At 42.0% G+C, this 26,855-nt stretch overlaps 1 protein-coding gene and 1 long non-coding RNA gene across 10 annotated transcripts in view; one reads left to right on the forward strand and one right to left on the reverse strand.

Annotated features, from left to right (window-relative positions):
- Window positions 1-2,995: 2,995 nt before the first annotated feature.
- Window positions 2,996-16,954, reverse strand: LOC122864495. The gene is made up of 4 exons (XR_006375235.1): window positions 15,538-16,954; window positions 15,403-15,465; window positions 6,399-6,496; window positions 2,996-3,074 (listed from the first exon to the last, which is right to left on the reverse strand). It is a non-coding gene; the product is annotated as an uncharacterized LOC122864495 (long non-coding RNA).
- LOC122864486 (protein FAM131B-like) overlaps window positions 10,166-26,855 on the forward strand; it is a 51,782-nt gene continuing 35,092 nt past the window's right edge. For 5 of the 9 annotated variants that reach the window (XM_044171961.1, XM_044171967.1, XM_044171966.1 and 2 more), the window contains exon 1: window positions 10,166-10,368. In XM_044171961.1, coding sequence (XP_044027896.1) covers window positions 10,341-10,368 — 28 coding nt within the window. In that variant the 5' untranslated portion in view covers window positions 10,166-10,340. The remainder of the gene's footprint in view (window positions 10,369-26,855) is intronic. The other 4 variants (XM_044171963.1, XM_044171962.1, XM_044171965.1 and 1 more) reach the window with 2 other exon arrangements.

The raw sequence follows: 26,855 nt of genomic DNA on the forward strand, positions 1-26,855 counted from the left end.
AAAAGGAAAAATGATTTTCTGTGGCCACGGGATAAACGCTTAAAACCACGACTAGCTCCTGGCCTTCTGTCATAAACTAAAAAAAACCCATCTTTTTCAAGATGTACCTCATTGTCTTTTCAGTCTATTTAAAAAGCTCTCCAGTCTCTCTTTCTAGCTCTTAGTCATTGTCCTTTCTTAGCCTCGCTGCTGTACACAATCACTCTGCGTTCGCAGGAAAACATGCAGGACACTGAGTCTGCAACATGTCTCATGTCATATACAGCTGGTACACAGTGCAGTCAGAGAGTATTAGGACACTGATATGATTTTCATTGTTTTGGCTGTGTATTACAGTACATGTGATATTAAACACACTATGTGGTTAAATTTGAGGGTTTTTGCATCCATATAGGGTGACCAGTCTAGGACTCGCAGCACTTTATAAACATAGTCTCCCAACTTTAGGATAATCATGCAGGACAATTATCCTTAACATACAGACACACCAGCTAAGGAGTTGTTTCATGGCCAAATGGGCTGGCCAAGTCATTCACATGACCTCAATCCAACTGATCATATGTTTCACTGCTGAAGACCAGACTGAAGGCAAAAAGCCCCAAAAACAAGCAAGAATTGAAGATGGGCTGAGTACCATCAGGGAAGATGCTGTATGAAGAGTCTGCTTCAGAGAGTCACTAATTGCAAAGGATTTACGATGTCATGGTCACTTATCCGATTGCTTTTTGTCCCCTTAAAGTGTGGGACTTTTCATAAGACGGGCTACAATTCCTACACCTAATGTGAAAGTGAAAGCCTTCTATTAAGGCTTAAAGTCAGCGCTTTAACCTCACAGTCACTGATTAACTTCAAATCCAACATGCTGGAATACAGAGCCAACAGAAAGAAAAATGTGTCACTCCTCTAATCATTGCTGTCTGCACTATATGATAATGCCATACCCTGTGGTCCTTTGCATGATAGAAAAACGCTCAAGAAATAATCAAAGCCGAGGACGGAGGATTTTGCCTTTTGCGCTCTCAGAGTTTCCATTACATAGCTTTGGTTCCCCGCTCTGCACAGAGACAGTGAACTCGACCCTCAGGAGTGGTTTGTTTGGGTTTCAGAAGCCTGACGTGCGGCCTAAATGCAGCTTCAGAGGCCTTTTCACAGCAGCGGGGAGCCGAGCAGCAGGGCAATGCTGTGAGCAGGAAACAAAGAGTATCGATTCAGCCGGACTCAAGTGTGGGATCAATCGTTATGGCATTTACTGTGAGCTCTGTGAAGCCCCGGAAGCTGCTGCTGGACTTTGTGTCCCCGTGTTTGTTTGTGTGTATATCTGTGTGTGGGTGTTAGTATGTGACTGTGTGATCTGTGTGTGAACATCATTATTCATGTCATGATGCTCCAGTGACTCGTGGTGAGAAGACACAGCGCTGATGTGTCATGTGTTTGTGTGAACTGAAGCGACAGCCTTCATGGTGCTGAATGGAGGAAGTTCATATTCAATAGATATATAGACAATCTCCAAACTCGCAATACTGAAGCGTAACTTAGCACTAAATACACTTTTTTGTTAGTAAATTATATAGACACTATATTATACAATCAGTATTCAACTTCCCCGAGGTTTAAGGCAACATAATACCAATATTAAAGAAACTGAGAGCGTGCAACCAAAAGGATGGAAATTTGCCCCAAACTCTTTGTTCAGCACTGTAAACTGTAGTAGTAGTTTACATCCTTCCTACCACTCATTCACATCCCCTATCACCGCCACTCCCCACTGCCTCTGCTTTGCTAACGCTAGCCGGCGTGTTAAAATAGTACAGCCGCCATCTTGTCCGTACTGACACACCCTGGAGTACACTTCTACATCACTGCAGCGAGATGACAAGTTAAACCACCGGAAGGCAGATGCTCTTCAAAGTGAGCAAACTTTGTAGCATCATTAATATTGTATGTTATCATTATCACATGTAGCTGTAGCATAGTATACAGTATATGTATTAAATTATGTAATGTGTCTGCCTCTGTCCCTCGGCCCCGCCCCTCCCGTCCTGCAGAGGAAACCCTGTGTGTGGAGGCCTCTCTAAGCAGTCAGGGCGAGCAGTTAAGGAGCGAGTCCTCCTCTCCGGGTGCCAAGGACAGGATTAGCCAGCAGACAGCCACGCCGCGGCCTTCACCTCGCCCTGACCCGCCCCGTCACCCACACACACATCTCCACAGAGACACGTCTGAGGACGCTCAACACCAACTTTTCCTCAACAACTCCTAACCTGAAGCGAATCCTTTCAAGCCTCCAGATGGCAGCCAGAGTTGACTGAGTTTTGATGTGAGTCTGTGATGATTTATAGCACAATAAACCAAAAGGAAGGGGGGAAAAAACATGTTCACCAGCTAGTCTCTAGACTATCTGTCTACCGTTTGGTACTGAGCAGGTAGCAAACGGTGGGTTTATAAGAGCTTATTTGCTGAAAACAGCTGCTAATGGTTTCATACTGGGGTTATAATACTCAACCATACAGTGTGCAGCCGGAGAACCATAAACAGTGAGCTAATGGAGGCTAAAAGAAACTAAAAGCAAACCTCCATTGTCCAGAAACTATTAAAAACACATCAGTGAGCCGCACTGTTGCACTGGGTGACATGTTCCTTCATTACCATGAACACACACACTGTAGTTTATTTTGACTCAATCACACACACACCGTCCTGCTGCCCCAAATGCTCACTAGAGCACCACATGTGGATTAATCCGCCGCTGAAACTAGTCCCCAACAAATGCACTATTTCCTTCTATTTGAGTAACATTTGCTAAAAACTACAGTGTCCAGCGGTTTGGGGACATTACTGAGCCTTTAAAAAAAAAATTCTATATAACTATATATTTGTGACGTATTTTTAAAGATTTGCGTCTTCAGTAGGAACCAATGGGCTTGGAGCTGAGAGCCACAGACAAGTGAGGGAAGTCATAAAGTATTGAGAGACGGACGGTCTTTTCATAGGATTTGTTGACAAGAAGAAAAATATCACACCAGCCTTACCTCAGTCCTATAAAGCTGCATGATTGTCCTCCTATTTCTGTCTTTGGCCTGCAGGATAAAGAAAGGACAAAAACAAATTGGACAATGCTTCAACACCGAGGTTCAATTCTTATTCTTCATGTGGTTTGTTTTGCAACTAAAAAGCAACTATTGTCCACTGAAGAGCCTTTCATCGTTTTCTTTTGTCCTCGTACGTCCCCTCACAAACACACAGTCACACAAACAGACAACCAACCAGCTGGACAATTATGCATTCATGCACACACACACACACACACACACACACACACACACACACACACACACACACACACACACACACACAGCTATAAATAGTAAGCTACGTGTTTGTCTTCATATGCAGATACATAACATTTCTCCTTCTTGTCAGCTCTCTCTGTTTCTTCAGTTTCTTTTCTCGCTCCCTCGTTCTCACCTTATCTCACCCCCCCATCTCTGCTCCTCCAACTCCCTCTTTCTTGTCATTCCTCTCCTCTCTCACCTGGAATACCAATAAACCTCCTCCTCATCCCTCCTTCCTCCCCTCTCCCTCCCCTCCCCCTCTCATCTCAAGTTTTTTATCCTACAGAAGCTCATATTCCCCATAAATTTTTTCTGCTTGAATTCTTTGTCCTCATCTCTCAGCATGACTCATAGACTTTACCCTCCTCCTCCTCCTCCTGCTCCCTTCTCTTCATCCCTCCATCCCTTCACTCTCTCAAGATTTATTTGGAAAGCATCCACGGTTGCTCGGGTTTTACCTCCCTCTCACTCTTTCTATGCTTCTTCCTTCCTCTATAATTTCTTTCCTCTCCCTTTTTTACCCTTTTCCGTACAGACAAACTCTTGATACTTCTTCACCAAAGACCACCCACCAGCTTTCCATCTCTTCCCCAAACACAACTTTAAATTAGTGAATCCGAATCAACATTTTTACTGTGATCAGAGTAAAGTGCTGTATTTGCATATATCTGTGGGATCTCCGTTCTCTGCACCACAGTACATGTATGCAGGACATTACGTTGTCATGGTGACATCTGTCTGTGAATCTAAAGTGTGTTTACAGACTCATCACGTGACTGTTTTGATCTGCAATGTGAATTTTTTTACTCATAAATACGTCCCCCCCTATTATAATAATAATAACTTTATTTGTACAGCAGCTTTCATGCAAAGATGCAGCCCAACGTGCTCATCAAAACAAGATGAGATGAAAATAAACAATAAGTAAAAAACAGCAACAGCAGCAATAGCAATAAGTGAGAGAAAAACAAACAAACAAAAACAGTTAGATAACAATACAATAAAACATGAACGATGATACCAGCAAAGTTAACCCAAATTAAAAGCCAAATTAAAAAGATCTTTAATAGGTCTTTAATTTCTTTTTAAAATGAAATTAAGTTTGCTGTTTTAAGATCCAAGTGGAGGGTGTTCCACAGTTTAGGGCCATAAATGATCTCATCAGCCATTACATACTGTATTAGATATTTCCTTCATAAAGTTTAAAGATCGATCAGACTGTATACACCTGCATACACTAGCTACACTTTACTCCAGACAAATAATGCAAATACATCCATTTCCCCAATATCCAATACATTTATTTTTGGCTCTGAAAACTTAAGCTGAAAGTGAAATGACTCATTCTGTCATGGACGTTTGCAGTTTGACTGTGGCTGGCTCTCTAAAAGCAGGTACAGGAAATGTGATTGCTTTCAGGAGCCTAAAGTGAATACTTACTGGGCTTTGTAAAGTCTCTAAGTTGCCATGTAATGCTGAGAAAGACTGCTTGGGATCAAAACCTCTATTCTCTGTAATTTAGTGAAAACTTCTTTTCAAATCTTTTCTGTTAGGAATGAAAATGTCGATGCCACTTGGGAAATGAGACATTTAATCATCAAGTCCAGGAAGCACTTGTGCTTCAAATTCACAAGCGACATTTTTGTTAGGGAGGGAAATGCGATTTTCTCAATGCTGCTAGCGTGAGATGTTGATTCAGTATTGTTGTATATCAACTTTTCAGTGGAATCATATGATGACATGATCATATCATCATCTGATAAAGTCTGCTGATAAACCTGCCTTACTGTCTAACTACTATCACAGTACAGGACATCCTCCTGGATAATTTGGCTTTAACAGGTTAAAGAAACAACACTAAAAACAGCAAAACTACATACTACATTTGGAAGGACTCCATGCAGCATCATTACTGTGCCCTGCTGTCAACATCTCAGCTGTCACAATAAGCCGGCAGAGCAAAGCGACTCACTGCTGTTACTGCTTAACTTGTTTTACCTGACTGTGAGCTCAAAGTAAAGATAGAGAGACTGAAAGTACAGAACTGAAAAACTGATTTTCCCAAATGAGATTATCCACCGTTTGAAGAAAATAACCTCTACTCCTTGTTTCAGCAAACATCCACCTGCTGCTCCGTAGCTGCGGCCTGATCCCTGAGCTGTCTGTGTGCGCTAAGATCAGTTGCGTAATTACCGGTGAGTAATTATGTGTTTTGTCCCCATTCGATGACATCAGGATTGCAGTGAGGACTGTAAATCTGTCAAACATCTCAGACTGTGCTGGTACAACTCTGACGACAGAGGAAGGATGACACATTTTGGCACCTTGTGCTGGTGTTTAGGAGAATTATACTGCCCGGTCTGATGGGGCAGCTATAATTAAAAGCGAAGATGAAGAGCTGCCACAGCAGCAGGCCGGTTTTAATAAAACCTGAGGGGATGATGTAGCTTTTTACGGTAAGATTCTTGGAGGAAGACATGTTAACTAGTTTAAGACAGAATATTTTGTTTCTGCTGAATTCCTAACAAATATCTTCGAATCTTCAAAATTAATAAATATGTTTTTTAAATGCATATTTACCCTGCAGTGTGTAATGTGATAAAGCTGAAAAAAGTTTAAAAATCAAAACAAGATCTTGTCTTCCGTCATTAAAAGGATAATGTTTGGGGAACTTTTATGCATGTCTTTGCATGCAGTCTGAATTATGTTGACAGTTTAACTGATTGTATGTAAAGACATATTTTAGTTTTGGTTTGATGTTATACTTTAAAACCATGTATCTCCAATTTTAGAGACTTTTATGTTTCCGGATGACCTGAAGGTTTTATTGCTCCTTTATGGCTAAAGAAAATTTGACTTCCCAGACCAACAGAACTTTCTAACAATCCACTGGATTATCTCAAAAATGCATTTTCAGAAAACATAAAACAAGACTGTTTTAAAAGTAAGGACATACATGTTTTTTATAGGACCTCAATTACTTGTTTACAGTTACAATTACAGTTTATGACAACTTGGGTCTTATTTTTATCATCATTTCTATATCAGTTATGATAACATTGGACTCACCAAGTTAATTGCTGAGCCCTGGGAACAAGGTGACATCTCTCGGAAGGAGTCACACGATCACACAGGTTGTAAACAAACCCCAGGTTAGCCGAGCTTCTCTGAAAGAGAAAACAAATGAGTCCTCCCAACTAAACAACGAAACATGGAATTTGTCACTGCCTTCCAAAACGACTCATATAAGCTTTTTTATTTACATTTTATCCGACGCTCCTATCTTTAGGATGTTTCTAGGTTTGGGAAAGTCGTGGTTACAAGAAACCAACATTGACTGGTAGGAAATGTGAGATGAACGTCAGTCTCCCGTGTCAAAGTCTCGCGCTTTGTTGACTCATCCATTCATCCAGAACTCAACTTTGACTGCGCTCTCACTTTTACTTTCTGTAAATAAAGTGGCTTATTTAGATCACCTGGGATCTGTGGTAATAAACCAGAATTATTCTTTCAATCTAGGCCACTATCTGCACATTGTTGTATGTTAAATACTTGCTTGAGACTGCCCCCCCAAGAAAAACAACAGCATCATTTCAGCAAATTCAAAAGGAGTAAAGGAGTAAATACTGTGATGCTGTAAAAGGCCTTCTTTCCTCCTGACAGTCAACGTTTTTAGCCATGACCACGATCGTTCCCTAACCTTAACCAAGTAGCTATTTTAACCCAAACCACCATATTTTCCTAACCAGGTCGTTTTTGTGCCTAAACCCAATCAAACCTTAACAACAGTGGTGTCAGATCAGAAAACCGGTTTTATTTTTGAACAGTAATTTGTAACAGTTTTGAAAGGCACAGACACTTGATCAGAAAATGCTTACATGTGTAGTTCTGGAGGGAAATTACAAATAATGTATTGTAATTTGGAGGATCTGTTGGCATGCTCAGAAGTCTCTCTATATAAAGACTGGGAGATTGTTTTGGTTAAAGTGTAAGATGTTGTGAGTTCTCAAAAAAAAGCTGTAAAACCCTGCAGCTTAGTTGCCTGTATATTTATTGAGTGTGGAGTTCACAGAGTAGAGTTCAGGGCTGTACTTCTGTCTGAGATGGAGATCGAGTTAATAGAGTCAGGAGCGCCGTCCTTCCTCGCTGAATCACTGTGTGTTTTCATATTCATATTGTGTGAGACTGAGATGGAGGGAGGCAGCTGGGGAGGCAGAGAGGAGGCGAGGGCAGAAATGTTTGGAGGAGGAGAACAGCTGTACTGCATTGTTCGAGGGAGACAGATGAGAGATGAGAGGAAAGGAAGAGGAGAGCTCAGCTGCAGACTCCAACAGGCTGAAGCGTGGCACATATTACATGCATCAAATATCGCTCGTATCAACACTTGCTCGCCTTTACTCAAGCGGAATAAAACTTTCAAATCCTCCAGCGATGATGAATATAAAGAAGATACAAATCAGACAGGTCATCAGGGGGCAGCATCTGAGAGCAAATGATGAGTAAGCATGTTGCTGTAGGAGCAGAGGAGCATGCATGCGGTGGGACTAGTTTAAAGGCCATCAGCTGACACTTCGGCATGGTCAGATAATGAGAGTATCCACGGAATAGCACCAAACCTCTAGCTCACCAACGTTACAAGCAACTTGTAAAAAAGTAAAGGTTCAAATGGTCAGATGCAGACAACATTCTCGCCCAACCAATATTTTTCCAGATGGTGACAAGTCTGAGAGCACAACAGGTTTCAGAGATATAAACAATCAGCGGCTGATACCAGTCCCTCGCAAACCGTCACTCAGTAGCATACAAAAAACAACTTTAATGCTTCGGATTTTTTAAAAACTTCATGTTGCCAATTTTTCTTGAAAAACTAATGACACTACACTGCACTGTGTGCGTTTTAAATGACAGGAGAAGATGAAATGTATTAGATTACATCACATTAGTGCGCAATTACACTGTCAGCAGGGTTAGCTGTTATCTGTTGCTTTTGAAGTAAGCAGACTTACTTTGAAGTGACATTAACAGCTCAAATTATGTTGAATGGTAGCTGCGTATTTTAGTAAAAAAGTGTTTGCAACATTTCGAGCACATGGACAGACAGTGGATTAGGATGCAGTAGTGGTTTATGGTCTATGGTTGAAAGATGTAAACTTTTCAGAACCACCTTTCAAGCCAATAAAGCTGGTTTGGGCTGTTTTGTAGCAAAATCCTCCGAGCTCAAATCTGGTAATTCAGGGTTGGTTATTTTCAAATATAATTTATTAAAACATTTATCTCTTTCTATCTCTGACTGTGCAAATTGTCGGAACTCAAGCGTCATGTGTTGCAAGTAGATATTCAATGCCCAGTGGGAAGAAGCAAAGAGACAGAGATTAGTCAATTTGTTGCGTTACCCTGGAGAGCTAATGGTCAGTAATGGATGTAATAAAGCTAAAATACAGCCTCAGGTCTCAGGCTGGGTCTGAAATTTGGCAGCAACAGTCGAGTACAGCCCGGCCAGCTGACCGGTCTTTAAAACACAGGTACAGGTCAGGTTCAGATCTCACTTTCTGGCCAGCCTGTCCAGACCTAGATTCATCACTGCAGTTTTCTTCCTGGGTGAAAACTGGATTTTTTAAGAAATCCATCCATTATCTATATCTGTTTATCCTTTGCATGGGTCGAGGGCAGTTGGAGCGTATCTCGTCTCACATTGCTGGGATAGGTTTCCTGTTTTGGGGACCTCAGAATTGCTTATCTGCTCTTTGCAGATGATGTGGTTCTGGTGGCTTCATCAGACCGTGACCTTCAACTCACACTGGGGCGGTTTGCAGTCAAGTGTCAAGGAAGGAACCTTACTTTGGGGGTTTTTCGGGCACATCCAACTGGTAGGAGGCGCCGGGGTAGACCCAGAACACGCTGGAGGGATTATATATCTCATCCAGCACAGATCTCCCAGGAGGAGCTAGAAAACGTTGCTGGGGAGAGGTGACCTGGCCCCAGATAAGCGGGGGGAAATGGATGGATGGATAGATATAGATATATACTTTATTTTTTCTTATTTTTCTTTAACTGCAAGAATTTCTGAGCTGTGCTTATCGCAAGAGAACTTGTTTGATGTAAACTATGGTAGCAGTGCTCTGCAGAAAGCAACAACGTTTTGGTGCATGGAGATGTACACTCAGTTGCCAGTTTATTAGGTACAGCTAGCTAAAACCAACGCAGTCTAATACAACAGTGCTGCAATAAATCCTACCTTCATGAAGATAATGTTTAGTTTTTATTGAAACTGTTTTAGTTGGTGTTGGTTCAACTGTATGGCCATTTTGGAGGATGCAGTTTGTGGTGCTGTTGAACTGTATTGCATTATACAGAGAGGTGTTTCTGTTATTTAGCCTACCCTTATTGATATAGATGGGGTGGACAAAATATTAGAAACACCTGTCATTATGGTATCAATGCTTTGCAGGAAGCAACAACTGGCACATGGGGACATAAAATCTGGGTGAAAATCAGTTTGAACTTATTCACAATGTTCACTGAAATCAGAGCATTTTTGATTAAAAATCTAGACTCAGCCCAGTGTTTGTGTCCAATCAAGCTTTGACAGCTTCACTGTGTTTCGTGTGTAACACATTGTGTGTGTGTGTGTGTGTCCATGTCCATGCATGTTTGCGTCTGAATATGTGTGCGTGCATGAGAGCCAGAAAGAGAGAGAGAGAGAGAGAGAGAGAGAGAGCGATAGAGCGACGTCGACAATGACTGAGGGAAACAAGAAGTGTGTGACGACGGAAAGCAGAGAGGGAGAGAGAGAAAGAGAGGAAGCGAAGTGGATGACACGCACATACACACCCTCTCTCTTCTCACATACGGAGGAGAGGAGGACAGTGAAGAAGAGGAGACAGAGAGAAGGAGGAGACAGAGAGGAGGAGAGGGGAAAGCGCAGAGAGTAAGAGAGAAATCCGGGGAGAAATGCCCGCTGGACGGATGGATTTTATTTTCCCCGAGCTGCACGAGCCTCTGTAAGACACCATGGGCTGCATAGGATCCCGGACGATCAGTAAGAACACACATCGCTTCATATTCTGCCATGTGGAGGGGTGGATGGATGGATAGAGATAATTAAAAGATAGAGGAATGCGTGGTTTTGCGGGGCGGGGGTGAAACGAGATGATAAGAAGAGATGAAGCTGGAGCAATGAGGCACCGGCAAATATAAACCTAGAATATTCCTATTATACTTTTATAATAATCCTGCAGGGAGTTGCAGCACTTCAAATGGGATTTTCTGCTCTTTTTCGGTGACATAGGGAGTTGTTTTTTGGGGTGTAGTGTCTGTATAGTTTACTATAGGGATTACATCTCATCGTGTGTGTGTGTGTGTGTGTGTGCATGTGTGTGCATGAGTGTGTGTGTGTGTGTGTGTTGGAGCGGAGAGGCGGGACAGACAGGCAGCAGGGATGTGAGCAGAATAAGATGCGGCTTGACGTTCTCGTCTCCACATGGATGACACCAGGCAGGAGGTAGTGAGTGTGTGTGTGTGTGTGTGTGTGTGTGTGGGAGAGAGAGACACACACACACACAGAGAGAGAGAGAGACCTCCGCCTTGCCATAAAACTAAGGTCATTGCATGCTGGGTGTCTGAGAAAATCCCCCTCTCCTCCCTCCTTTCCTGTCTCCTCCTCCTCTCCTCCCTCCTTCCACTCTCTGCCCTCATCCCTTCTTTCCTTCCATCCTCTCCTCCCCTCCATCCTCTCCTTCCTCACCTCTCATCTCCCTTGCTTCTCTCTACTGTGCGTCATGCAGCGACGTAATAAATTGAAGACGCAGGCAGTGCACACCGGGTTTTCACACACACACACAACACACACACACACACACACACACACACACACACACACACACACACACAGATATGAACAGGAAGCCCGGGAGCATGACTCGTGCAGGATGAGTCAGAACCGGGCCGGTAAACTCAGGTGTGAGCCTGAACACTCTGCACATGTAGGTCAATTCTGCAAAGTCAATGATGCTACACACACGATTCTTTACTATACTTGTGAGGACCGTCTTTGACATGATGCAGTAACCCTCAACTTAAAGCTGTGTCTACCCTTAAAGTCGAACTGAAATTTCGTAACATTTTTGCTGAGGAATTAGTATACATTTCCTTGGTGTTTGTTTTGGAGTCGCTGTGAGATCTGACAATCTGGTCACTCTTGTCATTGCCACAACTGGACCCATGAAAGAGAGACAGCTACTGCTAGTTAGACCCCCCTCCTTCATATAATGTGGGGCAGCAGGTAGAGCACATGGTCCATTAATCGCAGGCATCTGCAGTTCGATCCCCCGCTCCCCCTATCCACATGTCCAGGTGTCCTTGAGCCTGACACTTAACCCCAGATTGCCCCCACTGATAAGGCCGGCGCCCTGGTAGCTCGCTGCCATCGGCGTGAATGAGAGGGAAAGTGTCAAGCGCTTTGGATAAAAGCGCAACACTAATGCAGTCCATTGACCAGTCTGGGACGAACACAGCACTGAGTGTGCAGGAGCTGCCGGGTGTTGAAAAGTAACGTGTGAATCACTGCTAACGTTAGCAAGCTAGGCTGACTAGTTTCCACTAGTAAAATACAAACTTAACCTAGAATGGGTTCTCCCAGTTACTGCATGTTGAAGGGACAGATGTCCTTAATTGCTAACAGTGCATAACCAACGCTAGAGGGGAAAAAACATCTTGTATCAACATTTTAGGCTATACACACTCTGACGTGCCCCAGTCTGTCGCCAGCACCCAAGTTGACGGTGCATCTTTTATCAACCATCAACTGAAACGTCAGTTAACTGCTGCCATGGGAAAAAACCCACCCAGAGGCCTGAAGCTGAGGCGCTGTTTCCACAAATATCCTATATTTAATACAAGTATCATTGCAGTTTATATTCCCCAATACAAAAAGTAACCCTAAAATCAAGCCTTAAATCTGAAACAGTCTTTGAAGAAGTGAGGAGCAGAACAAAATGTCCTCACTCTCAAGGTCTAAACCTGGTCCTCACAAAGACGGAAGCACAAGAGCGCACACACATACAGCTTTAAATCTTCTACAGAAGCCTCATCACTACAGACACTAAGACCCAAGAGACACGCTTCAAACTGCTCTGCTGTCTGTTCAAGGAAAGCATGGTCACTCCTCTGTGTGTGTGTGTGTGTGTGTGTATCATCATTAAGTGAAGCATGCAGCCGGTGCATCCTGCCTTCACATGCCCATGTATGCAGACACACACATTGTACCAGAGGACAATCACCTCCCTCTGTCTTTTAAACGCTCCATCAAAGCCTCATCAGCTCCTTTATGAAAACAAATGGAGGCTGCTGGGGGATTTAAATAAATAAAAGGAGGGGAAATTTGACCTTTGATTGTCATTGAGCTGGGTGGACGGACGTCGAGGGATCAGGGGAGGGATGGAGGTGGCGGTTGGTGAGGAACGATAAGGAAAGGGAGGGTTTTTTGTGAGCAGGAGCCTGGGGTGTGAAGAGCCAAAAATAATGTCCTGGTGTTTTTTGGTTTCATAAGTGGGTGTGTTCCCCTTTGTGTTTAGCTTTCTCCTCTCATCTTATCTCCTCTGGCTGTCTCTTTCTCCCTCCCTTCCTCCCCTTCTCTATCCATTATTTGCGGTGTCAGAAGTAGATCAAAGCATATTACGCTAGCTATGTGCCCGGCATGTTATCTCACGCCGGTTGATATTCTCATTTTTGGAAACGCTGTGAGGAGTGAGGTCGACTGCATCTGCAGCAATGCTTCAGGTTTTCTTTAAAATCTGGACTAAATGCTTGTTTTGCTTCTACAATATCTGCAACTCAATGATGTGATTCAGTCTGTTTCCAGTTTAGTGTCTGACACTGCAGGGACTAGTGTCTTTCTTTATGTGCAGGAAATACACGTTTTACATATGCAGTTTGTTGGAATAGGAGAATAGGAACTGGGTAGTTTGCACAATTAGCAATAGCCACCGTCACTGAGCACATAAACACATGCGTGTCCTACAGAAACTGAACAGAAAATCAAAGATAGAAGACAACACAGCCTCACCCTCATTGATATCTCTTGGATGTGCAGTGCAAGAAAACCACATCAATATGCACTTAGCAAGACATAAAACAACTTTTATGGATGGACGTTTTGTGACCTTGTGTCAGGGACACAGTGGCAGCATTGTTGGGACCAGTGCATTGAAGAACTGATGGAAAACACACACCTATTCTAGTGAGGTGCTGGTTCGCAGGTACTGAGGACAATAAAGAAAGGAGGGGAAAGCCATCGCCTTCGGGATAAAATATTGATATAAACATTGTTATCATAGTTTTTATTGACTTTCTGTCTTAAAGTGAAACTGGAAAACTAAAAAAAAATCTAACCATTTTCATATCTGCTGCCTCTCTGGTTAAGGCCTGGAAAATTCAGCATTATGGGTAAAGGAAATGAACATTGTCTTGGTAGGAAACAGAATGAGAACCCGGGTCTCTGGGGTTGAACTCAAACACTTTGTACGCCCAACCATCTATCCCAACCTCCTCCTTTAGAGGTCGTTTTAAGCAGTTTGACAAAACAAACAACGCTAAAGTTCTCTGGAGAGGACGATCTCCATTTATCTGACTTAAAGTCAAGCCGTGCGGTTTTTGTTTTACCTCTAGCTATGCAGCAGTTTTTCTATGAGTGGCTCCCCGTTTTGTTTGTCTCATGCACGCGAGTCATGTGACACATATTCCCACCGATGGTGTCACACTATTCCACTGATCTACCGGAGGCAGTAATGCGTCAAGATATGCAGAAATGCACCGGCAAAGGCAGAAAAGAAGAAGACTGCTTGCTAATAAACATGAGTCTAAATAATGCTGGTTTCAAACGTTTAACAAAAATCAGCTTTGCAAGTGTTTTATGAGGAAGGAACTAGCATGTCCATATTAGCACTTTGTTTGAGGGTGGTTTCATCTTTATCTGAGGAACCCCCTAGAGCTGACAGTCTTTCAACTCATAGGAACTGCTTCAGTGTACTGGAATACAGAGCCAAAACAATTAAAAAACATATATGTGCTCTAGTACTTTCTGACCACCCAAAATACACTTAATGCAATGCCAAAATCACAGATTACAATATAACAAGGGACCTGAGTCAGAATGTCCTTGAAAGTTCATAATATTCGAATAAACAAAAAGGCAATAATTAGGAGAACAAATCTTTGCATTTAATCCTGCTTTTTACTTACTTATCAAATATTCATATGTGAATGCAACAAATGTCCAACGTGGGCCCCTGTAGGCAGAATGCTGCACTGACGGTTCATTTTTCCTCACACCCAAGTTGGTACACAGAGGACAGCTACTGGACAGAAGACCAATTAGGTTTTTTGTGGGTTGAACGATTTACCAACTCATAAAGTAACAATAATGCAGAGGATGAGGCACATTCTTTCCAGTTAATTCTGAGTGAGAATAATTGTTTATATTCAGAAAACAAGCAGCTTGAAGTAGAGAATATTGGCAGCCAGCATTGTGAGAAAAATACTGATGCCACAGTCAAACCTCTGCATCAGAATGGACAAAAAACGTGGAAGATGGACTTTTTGGGGAGAGAGAAGGCAACAGAACACCACCATCTTCAGTAAGAGCCAGTTGTTAAGTGTTTTACCAAAATACATAAACAGTTTTATAGTCCAATAAAACCTGTTCCAGTAAAAGGACCAGAGCACCCCTGTAAACTCAGATGGAAGGATTGAACAAAAGTGTTGCAAGGATCGAGAGGCAAACTTGAAAACAGTGATGTACTGTGTGACAGAGCTTGTTAAATCGGTCAGAGTGATAGGACAGCCCCCAAATAACTCCAACTTATTGCCTGCAGAATATTTCCTGCTGTTTCTTGCGAGGAGCATCTATTCTTATATTAGGCCTGAGTGCGAGTGGCTGCTGCTAAAAATAGATCCGGGGTAAAAGAGGGAGGTCAATGAGAAACGGAGGGAGGGGAGGGGAGGAAAATGTTACAGTAAATATGGGTCAACAGCTCTCTCACTCTCTGCATTTCTTCCTCCCTCATTCACATCTCACCCTTGACTTTGTGCAAGTGAATCAAATGTCGAATCCAAGAAGAAGTCTCTTCTCTCTGGAGATCTGTGGAAAATAATACAATGAATTAGAAAAGAACCAAAAAAAGAACTGTTCCATTGTATTTTTATACATTACCTCAGACAGTCTGCAGTATCATTGTGGTTTGGTCTTTCAGTGCTGTATTGTTTCTCTCAGCTGTGTGCCATTTAACCAAATCATCACTGCTTTCCGTTTCACTCAATTATCCTCCAGTTACAGTAGAGCTGATGTTTAGCAGTCATCACTCAGACAGCGGGACAGTAACAAAGAGAGGCTTTCAGGCTGACAGTTCCATCTCCATACGTCACAATCAGGGCCAGGACGGCCATGACTTCTGCAGCTGACAGAAGCTTGTACTAATAAAAACGATCACTGAAGACGATCGAGGCGTTTGATGTACTGAAAGGCTGTAAATTGTCATTTCAGGCTTTTCCCATCCACTGTGTGAGAGCTCTTCCCAGCAGATTTAAGACTGCTTTACCTGGGAAATAAAATCTGTACTGCAATGCAGCTGAGTCTAGACTGTGCCTAAATATATCTGTTCGATGGCTAACCGCTCAGGATTTGACATATCAGGGAACTTACACTGTTTAATGTAACTTCTGTGAGACACCAGTTGACCAAATTGTGTAATTTCAGCCTTGAAAGGGAATAATTAGCCTACAACAAAGCACTTGCACACCAGAGTGTCATATGAACAGGTGTGTCGGGTCAATACTGACTGGTTCTGACAGGATCACAAAATCCTGCACACTGTCGATCACTTGGACTCATTTTATTTGCGTTTAGTTGGTCTGAAGGTCAGATGCTTTTTTGGTTCTTTCACAGTCTTGAAAGGGAAAAAAAGATCAGATGAAAGCCTTTCAAGCATTTCTGGATCCTACTACCTAGTTTAGCCCAAGCAGATACAATGTAGATATAATGCCGAGTCAAGCCGCAGAGTATCTGCTCTTTGCTTGGGTGAGTGTTGGATTCAAAGGCAGTTTAAATGTAAGAGGGCTCAGCAGATTTATGACGCCACAGCCTGAAACCCACTGCTGGGTGTTATGATAAAACAGCATCGTAAATCATATATCATCAAGTTCCATACTAAGGTGCAACTGAGGTATCTCCATGACAACTGTGCAAACTCCATCCACTGAGGAAGACTGTGAGATGCTGTTGAAAGTTACAGTAGGACCGTTTTGTCAAACAAAAGACATTTTGATTCAGAGTAGACTGTTATCTACTACTGCTAAGTCCTAGTCCTCTCTGAAGAGAATAAACACGTTGAAGGTTGAAGGCTGTTTCACTCCTTCCAAAATCTGCCGTCATCAGAAATTCTGAAAGCCTGAGCCTTTTTGTCTGGATGAACAGCTTCCAGCAACTGTTTTCTGTCCAACAGATCTCCCTCCAAATCCGACCCAGTGGCTGACAATGGGCACAGCAGCATGGAGGTTGTCTGAGGCTGCATGTCGTCTTCACTGCTGCTTCTCTCTTGTTTATGATAATTGTACTGACGTAGTGAAGTGCAGCTGGAGTTGGACACTGCAAAACAGGGTGTCAGGTGTTGGTCACCATCACATGAAGACAGGGTTTCATTCAACATCAAAACATCTTTTTGTGTTTTTAAAAAAGAGATACAGGCATGCATAAAACCTACTGTAAAAAAGCACAAGGTCATACAGCGAAGCAAAGTGGGACTGGTTGTTCTCACTGAGGGTCTAATAGCAACTGTTACAGGCGAGAAGTTGTGAATCTCTTTGGCACTTAGAGCATTACAAAAAAATTAGGGTTTCTGTTCTTTGCCTGTGTTGATTGTTCACAGTTTCTCCATTTATTTACACGTCTTTTTGTCAAATTCAGTGAATATATCTCCTCACAGTTCGCTAGCTGTCCGTTCTGTGTGTACGCTGAAAAAAACACTCTGGTGTTGGTACACAGCCCTGGCTCTGTAAATGGGAAACAAACAAAGTGGCTCAGACTGAGCCACACAACACTTCAGCTTACTTTCTAGTTTCCCAAGATATGCTGTTGTGATGTTAGCTATAGCAGCAGGAGAGTTGTGAGCGTCGCTGTCTGGAGCTGCTGTGCTCGCTCTGGGAAACCGTCTCGTCCTCTCTGGCTGTTAGCTTCGCTTCACTGTAGCGACAGTTTGACTTACCCACAACCTAGCTAACGTTAGTTACATTACTTGCTGTGTCGTATTTGTCATGGTACACCACCTTTAAAGATATGAGCATAATTGATTAAGACAGCTACATTTCTACTTGAAGCTGTTCAAACAATATTTTTACATTAACAATTGATTAAAAAATTTGTAATGGGAAAGGTGTCACTTGTAGTGATAAACTCACAGAGAGTTAACACCTGTCCCGACTGATTTGGCGTCTTTAAGTTCATTGTTTTGGTTTTAAAACTTTACTGTTTCGGTTCACTCTCACAGCTCTCATTGTTACCTCATCGTTAGCTGGTTGCAAACATCCTCCATATCAACATTGTAAGATGAAAATATGTCAGTTTTGTGTTTACAGCTTGTTACGTGACCAAAAAAATCAAATAATAGAATTTTAAATCTTCTGATGGATGCAAAGCAAACTTTAGAGGCGGCAAAATTAGACATAAAATAAATTCAAAGACGTGAGTGGACGCCAAATCCACCCTGAGGCTTCAAAGTGAGGCACTGAAATTGATTGACATTTCAATTTGTAATAGTCACACTTGAGTTCCCTCTTCTGTGGCGTGAGACAGTGCCTGAAAGCATGCGAGTTGGGAACCCTGGTTGGAGGCTGAGACTCAACACCACTCACACACGATCAGTTTGTGCCAGCTGCCTTACATCTGTACAGTGTACAGTACACTGGCTGTTTGTACTTCTTCACAAGCTGTTTGTCTTGTTCACAAGTTACTTAGAAGTTTATAGCAGAGAGAGGAAATGAGTCTTAGCCGGATATTTATGATTCAGTCCCAGTGCAGTGATATTTAATACGTTATGCCCGTGTTTTAGGTTTTCTGCTGTTCTGAAACAGCTCCACCTGTTGGTCAGTCAGACAGCCATTTGTCACCTTTCAGTCTTAATAACGGGGACAAATATAAGATGCTTCATCAGTTACCATCAGTTGTGTAAAGATTGTAATTCTTTGAACAATTCTACTTTTTACTATTTTAGCAGCAGCGCTTTTAAAAAAAAGCTATGAAAATGAAAAAGAACTCAGGGATATTTTATTCACGTTTCAACCTCGAAGCCCTTAATTAACAGATTTCCTGCTTCAGCATGGTCATTATACAGCACTGGATGGCTCAATGAGCAGTAGTATTGCAGTGTTACTGAGGTTAGCTGTTCACCAGCAATTTATAGTGCTGAATGGTGCATTAGCCAAAAAGGTTCAATGACATATGTAAATATGTAAACTATTATATTGTTCTTTCAAAAGTTGCCTTATGACAATCAGCTGTACGGATTAACTGCCATCGTTCTCATGTGTAACATATCGATATTACAAGGATATTAATAATGAAATCTATACATTAAACAGACGCTTTGTTTGTCAATGTTTGTGTCATCTGAGATGTAACCTTATCCGTTAGTCTGTAAGTGTAGTCCTGTTTTGGCTTCTGTGTTTCAGTTGGCAGGAAACAGCGACTGAGTGAGACGCTCCGACCAAGAGTAAAGAACAGACTCACAGTTTGGCAGGCAGCAGCTCGATTTCCACATAAATAAACACAAGGTTGGATAATGCAAGTCGTATCTGATGTGACACTTGGCCTGTGCGGTCATCTGTGAATGCAACGCGATCAGAGCGGAGTCCTGCTGGTTTTATTTTTAGCCCAATCGATTCAGGCCAGTAATGGAAAAAGAAGGTGATTCTTCCTTCAGGCTTGTCTTTTTCGGAGTCTCTCGTTTCTCGTTTTCCCCTCTAAATTTGCATCGCAATGGCTCTGTGGCCCTGCTCTAGGTTCTCAACATGGAAGCCTGAAGCTGCCATGCCACATGAATTTTTAGTAGACATGTGACAAGCAGCTTGGAAAGTAACTAAGAGCTGCATCAGGCAATTTCACAATTTTCTAAATGGCACTCAGAGGTAACTGCTTGAATTTCAACACTCAAAATTCCTGTAAGGTGATGTCAGCAAACTGCATACAGCTCATGTTTACCATCTTAACTGGTCTGTGTTGCTTTATACAAATGAAAAAGGTGACAGGTTGTATTCTGCTCTGAGTTTTGACTTAATTTCATGAGGTAAATTGTTCAAATTCTCAATTAGGGTCTCAGTTACTTGGGATGCAACACTCTTCTTTGTTGCAGCAGTAATTTGTGATTTAGGCTCAAAAGATGAGTGTATTTACACATATACAAGATTTATACATATAAATTTACAGAGTGAGATGCTCCGCACACATGCAAAGGAGGACAACTGTCCTCTCACATTCGTTAATTAATTGTCTTAACCCACTTACCCTCTCCAAGGTCTTGGGGAGGGGGCGGACAATGTGTGCTGGGACACATTGTCCTTTTATAAAAACGTTTATCAAGACGAGCACTAAAGCTTATCTATTGGCTCGCCACATACTTCGATAGCACAGAATGTCTCACTTGGTCACACAGTCTGGTCTGTTTGTCACTTCTCTGACAGGGAGATTCAGTCCCATTTGTCCGGTAGTTTGCAGGACATCTTGACAACTACATAACACACTTCAGTGAAAGTTAGTTGAGAGTTTTGGCATTGACCAAGGAGGAATGGGTTGGCTTTTGGTGTGAATAGCGACACAATATGGCCATTTATAAAAGCACTTTACATTATTGCTCATAACTCCCTAACTGTGAAACATAGATTCCTTTGTTCTAGATGGATCTATCCATACGGGCCACACCCTTCTCCGTCTACTATTTTCTAGTTATCATAACATATTTGGATGACCCAAGATATTAATTTGCTTTTTAAAATTAAAGGATAAGTTTGGTGTTATTCTATATTCTCTTATTGTCAACCAATCCCATGAAAAGACCAACAACGTGTTAATACGTCTCTCAAGCTCAGCTCCATGCCCACTGGTTCCTACTGAAGATGTAAATCTTTAAAAACCTCATAAATATATAGTTTCATTTTAAAAAAAGGCTCAGTAATTTCCTAAAACAGCCAGACACTGTAGTTTTTAGCAAATGTTACTCCAACAGGAGGAAATAGTGCATTAGTTGGGGACTATTTTCCGTGGCGGATTAATCAACATTTGGTGTTCTAGTGAGTGTTTGGGGCAGCAGGACGGTGTGTGTGGGACTGAGTCAGAATAAACTACAGTGTGTGTGTTCATTGCAATGAAGGTCACCCAGTGCAACAGTGCGGCTCACTGATGGGTTTTAATAGTTTTTGGACAACAATGGAGCTCTATGGCTCAGAGGAAGAAGATTTATCAGGCTGTGATACACACACACACACACACACACACAATACTTGTTAGTAGATCCATTCATTGTTGGTTTGGACCTTTTCATGGGATTTGTTTACAATAAGAAAAATGTAGAATTTCACCACACTTATCCCTTAACTGACTGGACTTTAACATTCTGTAAAACTGGCTTAATTGACATAAACTGCCATAATTCTTGGACATATAGTGTAATTGCAAATTTAGAAGCCACATACATATGACATCTGAAATATCCTAATGGCATTTTACATATCGGTGGCACTACAACATGACAAATTGGAAATAAAACTTTACACAATTCATCTTCTGTACAAAGCCCTAATTTTCTCTGACAGGACTTACGTATTCTCCAAAAGCTGCTTTCTAGTTAAACAATTTAACACTCCTCTGTGTTCGTTATTCTCTGTCAGGTGCATTTGAGGTGTCACCTTACACAGGAAAACCTACTCCCTCCCCGACCTGGACTGACCGACAAATGTCCGGTATACCAAGTGGTGACTATAGACTATACACTCTATTGCCAATTCTATGCAGACACCTGGACATTAGACCCATGTTATTGTTTAACATCTCATTCCAAAGCCATGTGCATTAATCTGCTGCTGTAACAGCCTCCACTCATCTGGTTTCAGGCTTTCTGCCAGATGTTGGCTGCAGGGATCTGCTCCCATTCAGCCACAAGAGCATCAGTGAGGTCCAACTCTGATGTTGGGTGATCAGGTCTGGCTCACAGTTGGCATTCCAGTTCATCCCAAAGGTGTTAGATGGGGTTGGGGTCAGGGCTCTGTGCAGACCAGTCATGCACTTCCACACCAAACTGGGGAAACCTTTTCTTTATGGAGCTGGCTTTGTGCACGGGGGAATTGTCATGTTGAAACAGAAAAGAGACAAACACAAACTGTTAACACAAAGTTGGATTCTGTAGTAACCACCCTGCAATGAATATCTCCCCATGTGTCCTACAGTATAATCCATGTTGGGAAGCAGTCTTTGTTTAATAGAAGCTCCACAATGTTGCTCAGCCATCAGCGTGGACTCTGAGTCTTCTTAAGCTGCTTGCCTGGATAAAGCTTTACTGTTTTTTGGGGGGTTTAAGAAATAGAATTACAGTTTGCCTCGAGGAAGGCTGAACAGCAAGCTGAAACACCAACATACGAAGACGAATTTACTGCATTCTCTCCCCTGGGTGTGAAAATGTCTTTACAGGACCTCACACTAAGAATACTGTACAAGATAAAATCAAATTACAGAGGTATAACTGGAAGCCAGCACACAGTTTAGTATTTTGTGTGTTACTCTGACTGCACAGTTGAGAATCTCACACTAAACAACAGTATCAGAGCGGTGTGAGCGCCAACACGGCAGTGACCTCGCCTGACCTGGAATCAGCACACAAGCCATTGAAATTAGCCTCTAACTCCTTCTTCTTCTTTTTAGTCAAGCACTGTTCAAGGCCATTCGCATGCTGTCAAAGCTTCATGGGAGCCGCTCGTATTTCACGATCCAGTACATACTCATATATTTTTGAATATGCACAGAGAACCCAGGAACATGGTTCAGCTTTTTAGAGACACAGATGAAGGACACTTTCTATGTGAAAATTTAATGAGTCACACCAAAAATACCACAGTGTTAAAGAAACAAAACGTAAGGTAAAGGTAAAAAAAATGAACCGGAAAGTCCAGTTTGAGTAATATGATCATGAGTTTTAAGCTGTTTATATTACTGAGAGATTTTACAAGTCTGGATTGTTCTGACAGCAGCAATCATTTTATCCTCAGTAGAATAACGGCATTCACGTTTACAGTATTTTTGGGGGCATTTTAGCCATTATTTGAAGGTAGACAGAAGAGGTGACAGGAAACAAGGGGACGTTGTGGTCATAGTATATGTAGCATGATATTAACCGCCAGGAAAGCAGGATGCCCCGTGTTACGAGTACTCTTCCTGGGATGTGCGTTTGGATGTATTTGATTGACTAACACAGCAGGGTTGGATGATTTGACAATATATGAATGAGAAATTTGTCAACCATGAGAGCCTTTACCATACCGTTTATATTGATCCTGCTTTTCCTGCCAACTAGTGGGGAAAACAGGCTTTTTCCATAACCGAGGTGAGGCACCAGGTGTGAGGTGCGGCTTGTTGAACTTGTAACCACACACAGCTGTGATGTTGTGTGTGGTTAGAGGTTCAAGAGACTGACTTTTTGTTGGAGACCTCTGACTTGGGATCCCCATGTGCCAACACACTGGTCTCATTGAAGGGAGCACAGTGTTAATGACAGTGCTGATATCGGTCTGAATGAAGCCTTAGAGAAGCTACTGGAGCAGAAGCTAGCACGGAAATTGGGCAGGACTTCTGCTCTGCATTCTTAAACTCAAGTGTTCTTGTTAGCAGCTGGTTGCTCATCACTACATCAGAATCAGAAATACTTTATTGATCCCCGAGGGGAAACTCTTTCGTTACAGCTGCTCGCTGTCACGTCAGTGCACACAGGAATAGAAGCACTAAGCAAATCAAAATATAATACACTATAATACAGCTAAGATAAATTAAGTACGAGTAGATATAAGTGTAAAAGCTAAAATAAGTGTAAGTACCAAAGTGGATTTAGAGGTTGATAAGTATGTACGGTATAATACAATGTAATAATATGAATAATAAGTAATACGTAATATATCTACTGTAGGTTGTTACACTGATTTTGTACATTAAGATAAAGTATTGGAATTTACTGTATATGGATATATTTACTGTTATTATTATTATTGTTTGCCAGTTGTTCATCAGGTGTTGAAAAGATGGTTAACATGGAAATTTAAAACTTTATGAACTGAGGAAGAAAACAGCCATTTATGCTTGTGTAAATATTTCTAGCTATTCAGATTATTACCTCTTCATCTCAACAGTCAAGAGAAAAGAGAAAGAACATTGTGTTTTTCTTTGGGACATCAAGTCCCAAAAAGAAACTTCCAGAAGCTCGAGGGAATCTGGGGTGGCCCAAGACATCTTATAAAATGCTAAACACACACACACACACGCGCACACGCACGCGGTCAGACAGAAGAATGGACGGATGGATGGATGAAGGTATTACCCCGACAAGCCGTAGTGAGGAGGACTCCCTTAGTGTTTGGTGTCGGCTCAGAGCGTCCGCCGCTGAAGCGGAGGTGAGTCAGAATCCAGACTTCGCTTCGGATCACTGTCACAGGCCGTGTGTCACCTCACACACACACCTACACACACAGAAACACACACCCGGTGCCCAGAGCGATGGCAGCAGACAGGCGAGGGTCTGCCAGAGAGAGCTGTCAGGACCTATTGTTGCAGCGTCCCACAATGCCACCCTTCCTCAGACACTCACTTGTGTGGGTGTGTGTGTGCCAGCGTACAGTGCAGGTGCATGTGTGTGTATTCGTGTGTGAGTCTATGTCCATGTGAAGCATGTTGTTGAAATGGCTTGTTTGTGGCAGCTTTCTCTTTTCCGCCCTGCTGATCACCTTTAAGTTCCTCTTACCTTTTCTCCTCGCTCTGCTTTCCTTCCCCATCCCTCCTCCTCTTCCTCTCTTTCCTGTGATACTTAAACCTGAATTTACTTCCTTCTCCCTCCCTATCCACACATTTTCTCTTCTTTGTTGTTTCCTAAGCAATCAATTCCTCTTCCCTAATTTCCTCAACTCTTCCACTCATTGCTTCCCTCTTCATTACAGTCCTTCTCTCTCCCTTTCCCTCACTCCCTGTTCCCAGTCTTCCCTCTCCCACCTGTGTCCCTGTGGTGCAGTAATGCAGCTTTATTATTCCTTGTGGAGCAGTTAAAGCAAGGCAGTACTTTAAATGTAACACATTTTCTACCACAAATCCGCCTTTTCAATCTCTCCATCCCCCTCTCCCCCGGTGCCATTCACCATCCTCTTGTGTTTTCTTTCTGCTCTTAGATAATCTGCAAAAGCAAAAGCTGAACTAGTTAATTTTGTACCCAAATGACAGCAAAGACATTTAGGTCTGTGTATACCAAAGAAAACCAAATAATGGGCTGAAACAATGCAGAGACAATTAGTCAATTAATTGTTGGCAGACAATGAATCAACTGATTAGGTCATCTATCAAGTAAATTCTCTAGTTCCAGCTTCTCAAATGTAACAATCAGCTGCTTTCTCTCTTTCATTTCATGTAAATGGTGTGCCTTTGTGTTTTGGACTGTTGGTTGCAAAAAGCAAACAATTTGAAGACGTCATCTTGGGCTCTGAGGACTTGTGATGAACAATTTCCACTATTTCCTGACATTATTTAACCAAAAAACCAAAAACAAAACTACGACAGATTAGTCAACACGGCATACATTGTTTGTAACTGCTCTCCTTGACGACGCATACTTTAAGCGTTTTCTGATCTAACACGCCTCAGCAGGAGGACAGCCTTTACCAGTGCCCTCCAAAACCAATACAGATCAGTGTTAATGTTAAAAAATTAAACGGTTTTCTCTGTGGCTAAGGTTTGGTTAGGATTAGGGTAAGATCATGGTTTGGGTTCAAATGAATTCTTGGTTAAAGTAAGGGAACCTTTATGATCAAGGCTAAAAGAAACCAACATTAACTGTGGGTAGAAAATGGGAAGTCAAGTCGGTGGATAGATGGGTCCAACTTTTTGTTGACCCATCCATCCACCGCGACCTCCTCTCTCTGCAGACTTTGTGCTCTGTATCAACGTTTCCTCCTGACGGACGAGAGTCACTAGTACTACAGCCACTAGAGGGCTTGGTCACTTGAACGTAAACAAACGTTATTTTGGGGCATTTGCTAAAATGACTCGTGCTGTCGTTTTTCTTAGGGAGGACAGTCTCAGATTGATGAATAATGAACCAAAGATGTGAGAGGAAACAGATAATGAGTGCTGTTTTTTTTTTGTGGATAAACCAAAGACAGTTCGGATTTTTGCTTTTAAGTTTTAATTCCTAACTTCCTGTGAGCAGAGAAATGACCACACAGTTCTAGATAGCGAGTGGAGATGGGACAGTCCTCTCTACTGCTGCCCCTCTTCACATTTAATGCTGATAAAACAGGTGTATTTCTACAGAAATATCTGTTCTGGTGCAGCTTTGAAGACAGATTAAATAAAGTTGCCTAAATCTCTCTCTGACTCTCTCTTTCAAAGAGAAATTTGAACACATTTCAATGGTTTGAAAGTAAAAAACACAACTGTATTGCCAAAACTGTCTAGCAGATTGACTGAGGTAAAAACTCTGTTCTTGGCTAAATGAAGCGTGCAGCTCCAGCAGGCCATTTGGCAGGCAGCACTTCTCTGTCATACATTGATGTCTCAGATTCATTTCCCTGAGACCTTCTGCTTTGTTGCCAAACAGATTAGAGCGTGCAGCACCAACATCTACATCGATGGCCTTGTAATCTTCAGACTACAGAAAAATAGCCCGAGGAAAATGTAGCCAAGGCTTTCTAAGGACAGAAGTAGTCAAAACAAAAACTGTAGCTGTTTCATATGGTTGGAAATATTACAATGGAAACCTAACCTGCTTCTTTTCAATTACGCAGTCAGTGAAGTGAAGTTTAGCTGCATTCACAAACTAATTTGAATCTTTGTTTGTTTTGAGATAAAATGTTCAATTTGTTGTGTTGTTTTAGTTACTTTGATTTATTAGTGTGAATTATCACTGTGCAAGTTAATGGACTACATTACACAGTATCACAATCCAATTATGTACTGAATACAGAAACGGATTGTTTTCTAATTATTACAGAATTGATTACCACTGTAAACAGTTTATGGAAATCATGGCCTTTTCAAGATAATAAGAACAGCTATTTATACTTGTTTATATTAATGGAAATCATAGATCTTAACTATTTTTAAACCTATGCCTATAAATAACATCTAAGGTCATGAAGAAGAAGGCCTTCCCTTTTATATCCGATGGTCCTTTGTTTTTGTTCGACTCCACTGCAGAGACTTTGGTTACGTGCACAAACAGAAATGACCTTTTGCTCAAAGGT

Source organism: Siniperca chuatsi, linkage group LG17 (genome assembly GCF_020085105.1).
Source record: "Siniperca chuatsi isolate FFG_IHB_CAS linkage group LG17, ASM2008510v1, whole genome shotgun sequence".
NCBI lineage: Eukaryota > Metazoa > Chordata > Actinopteri > Centrarchiformes > Sinipercidae > Siniperca > Siniperca chuatsi.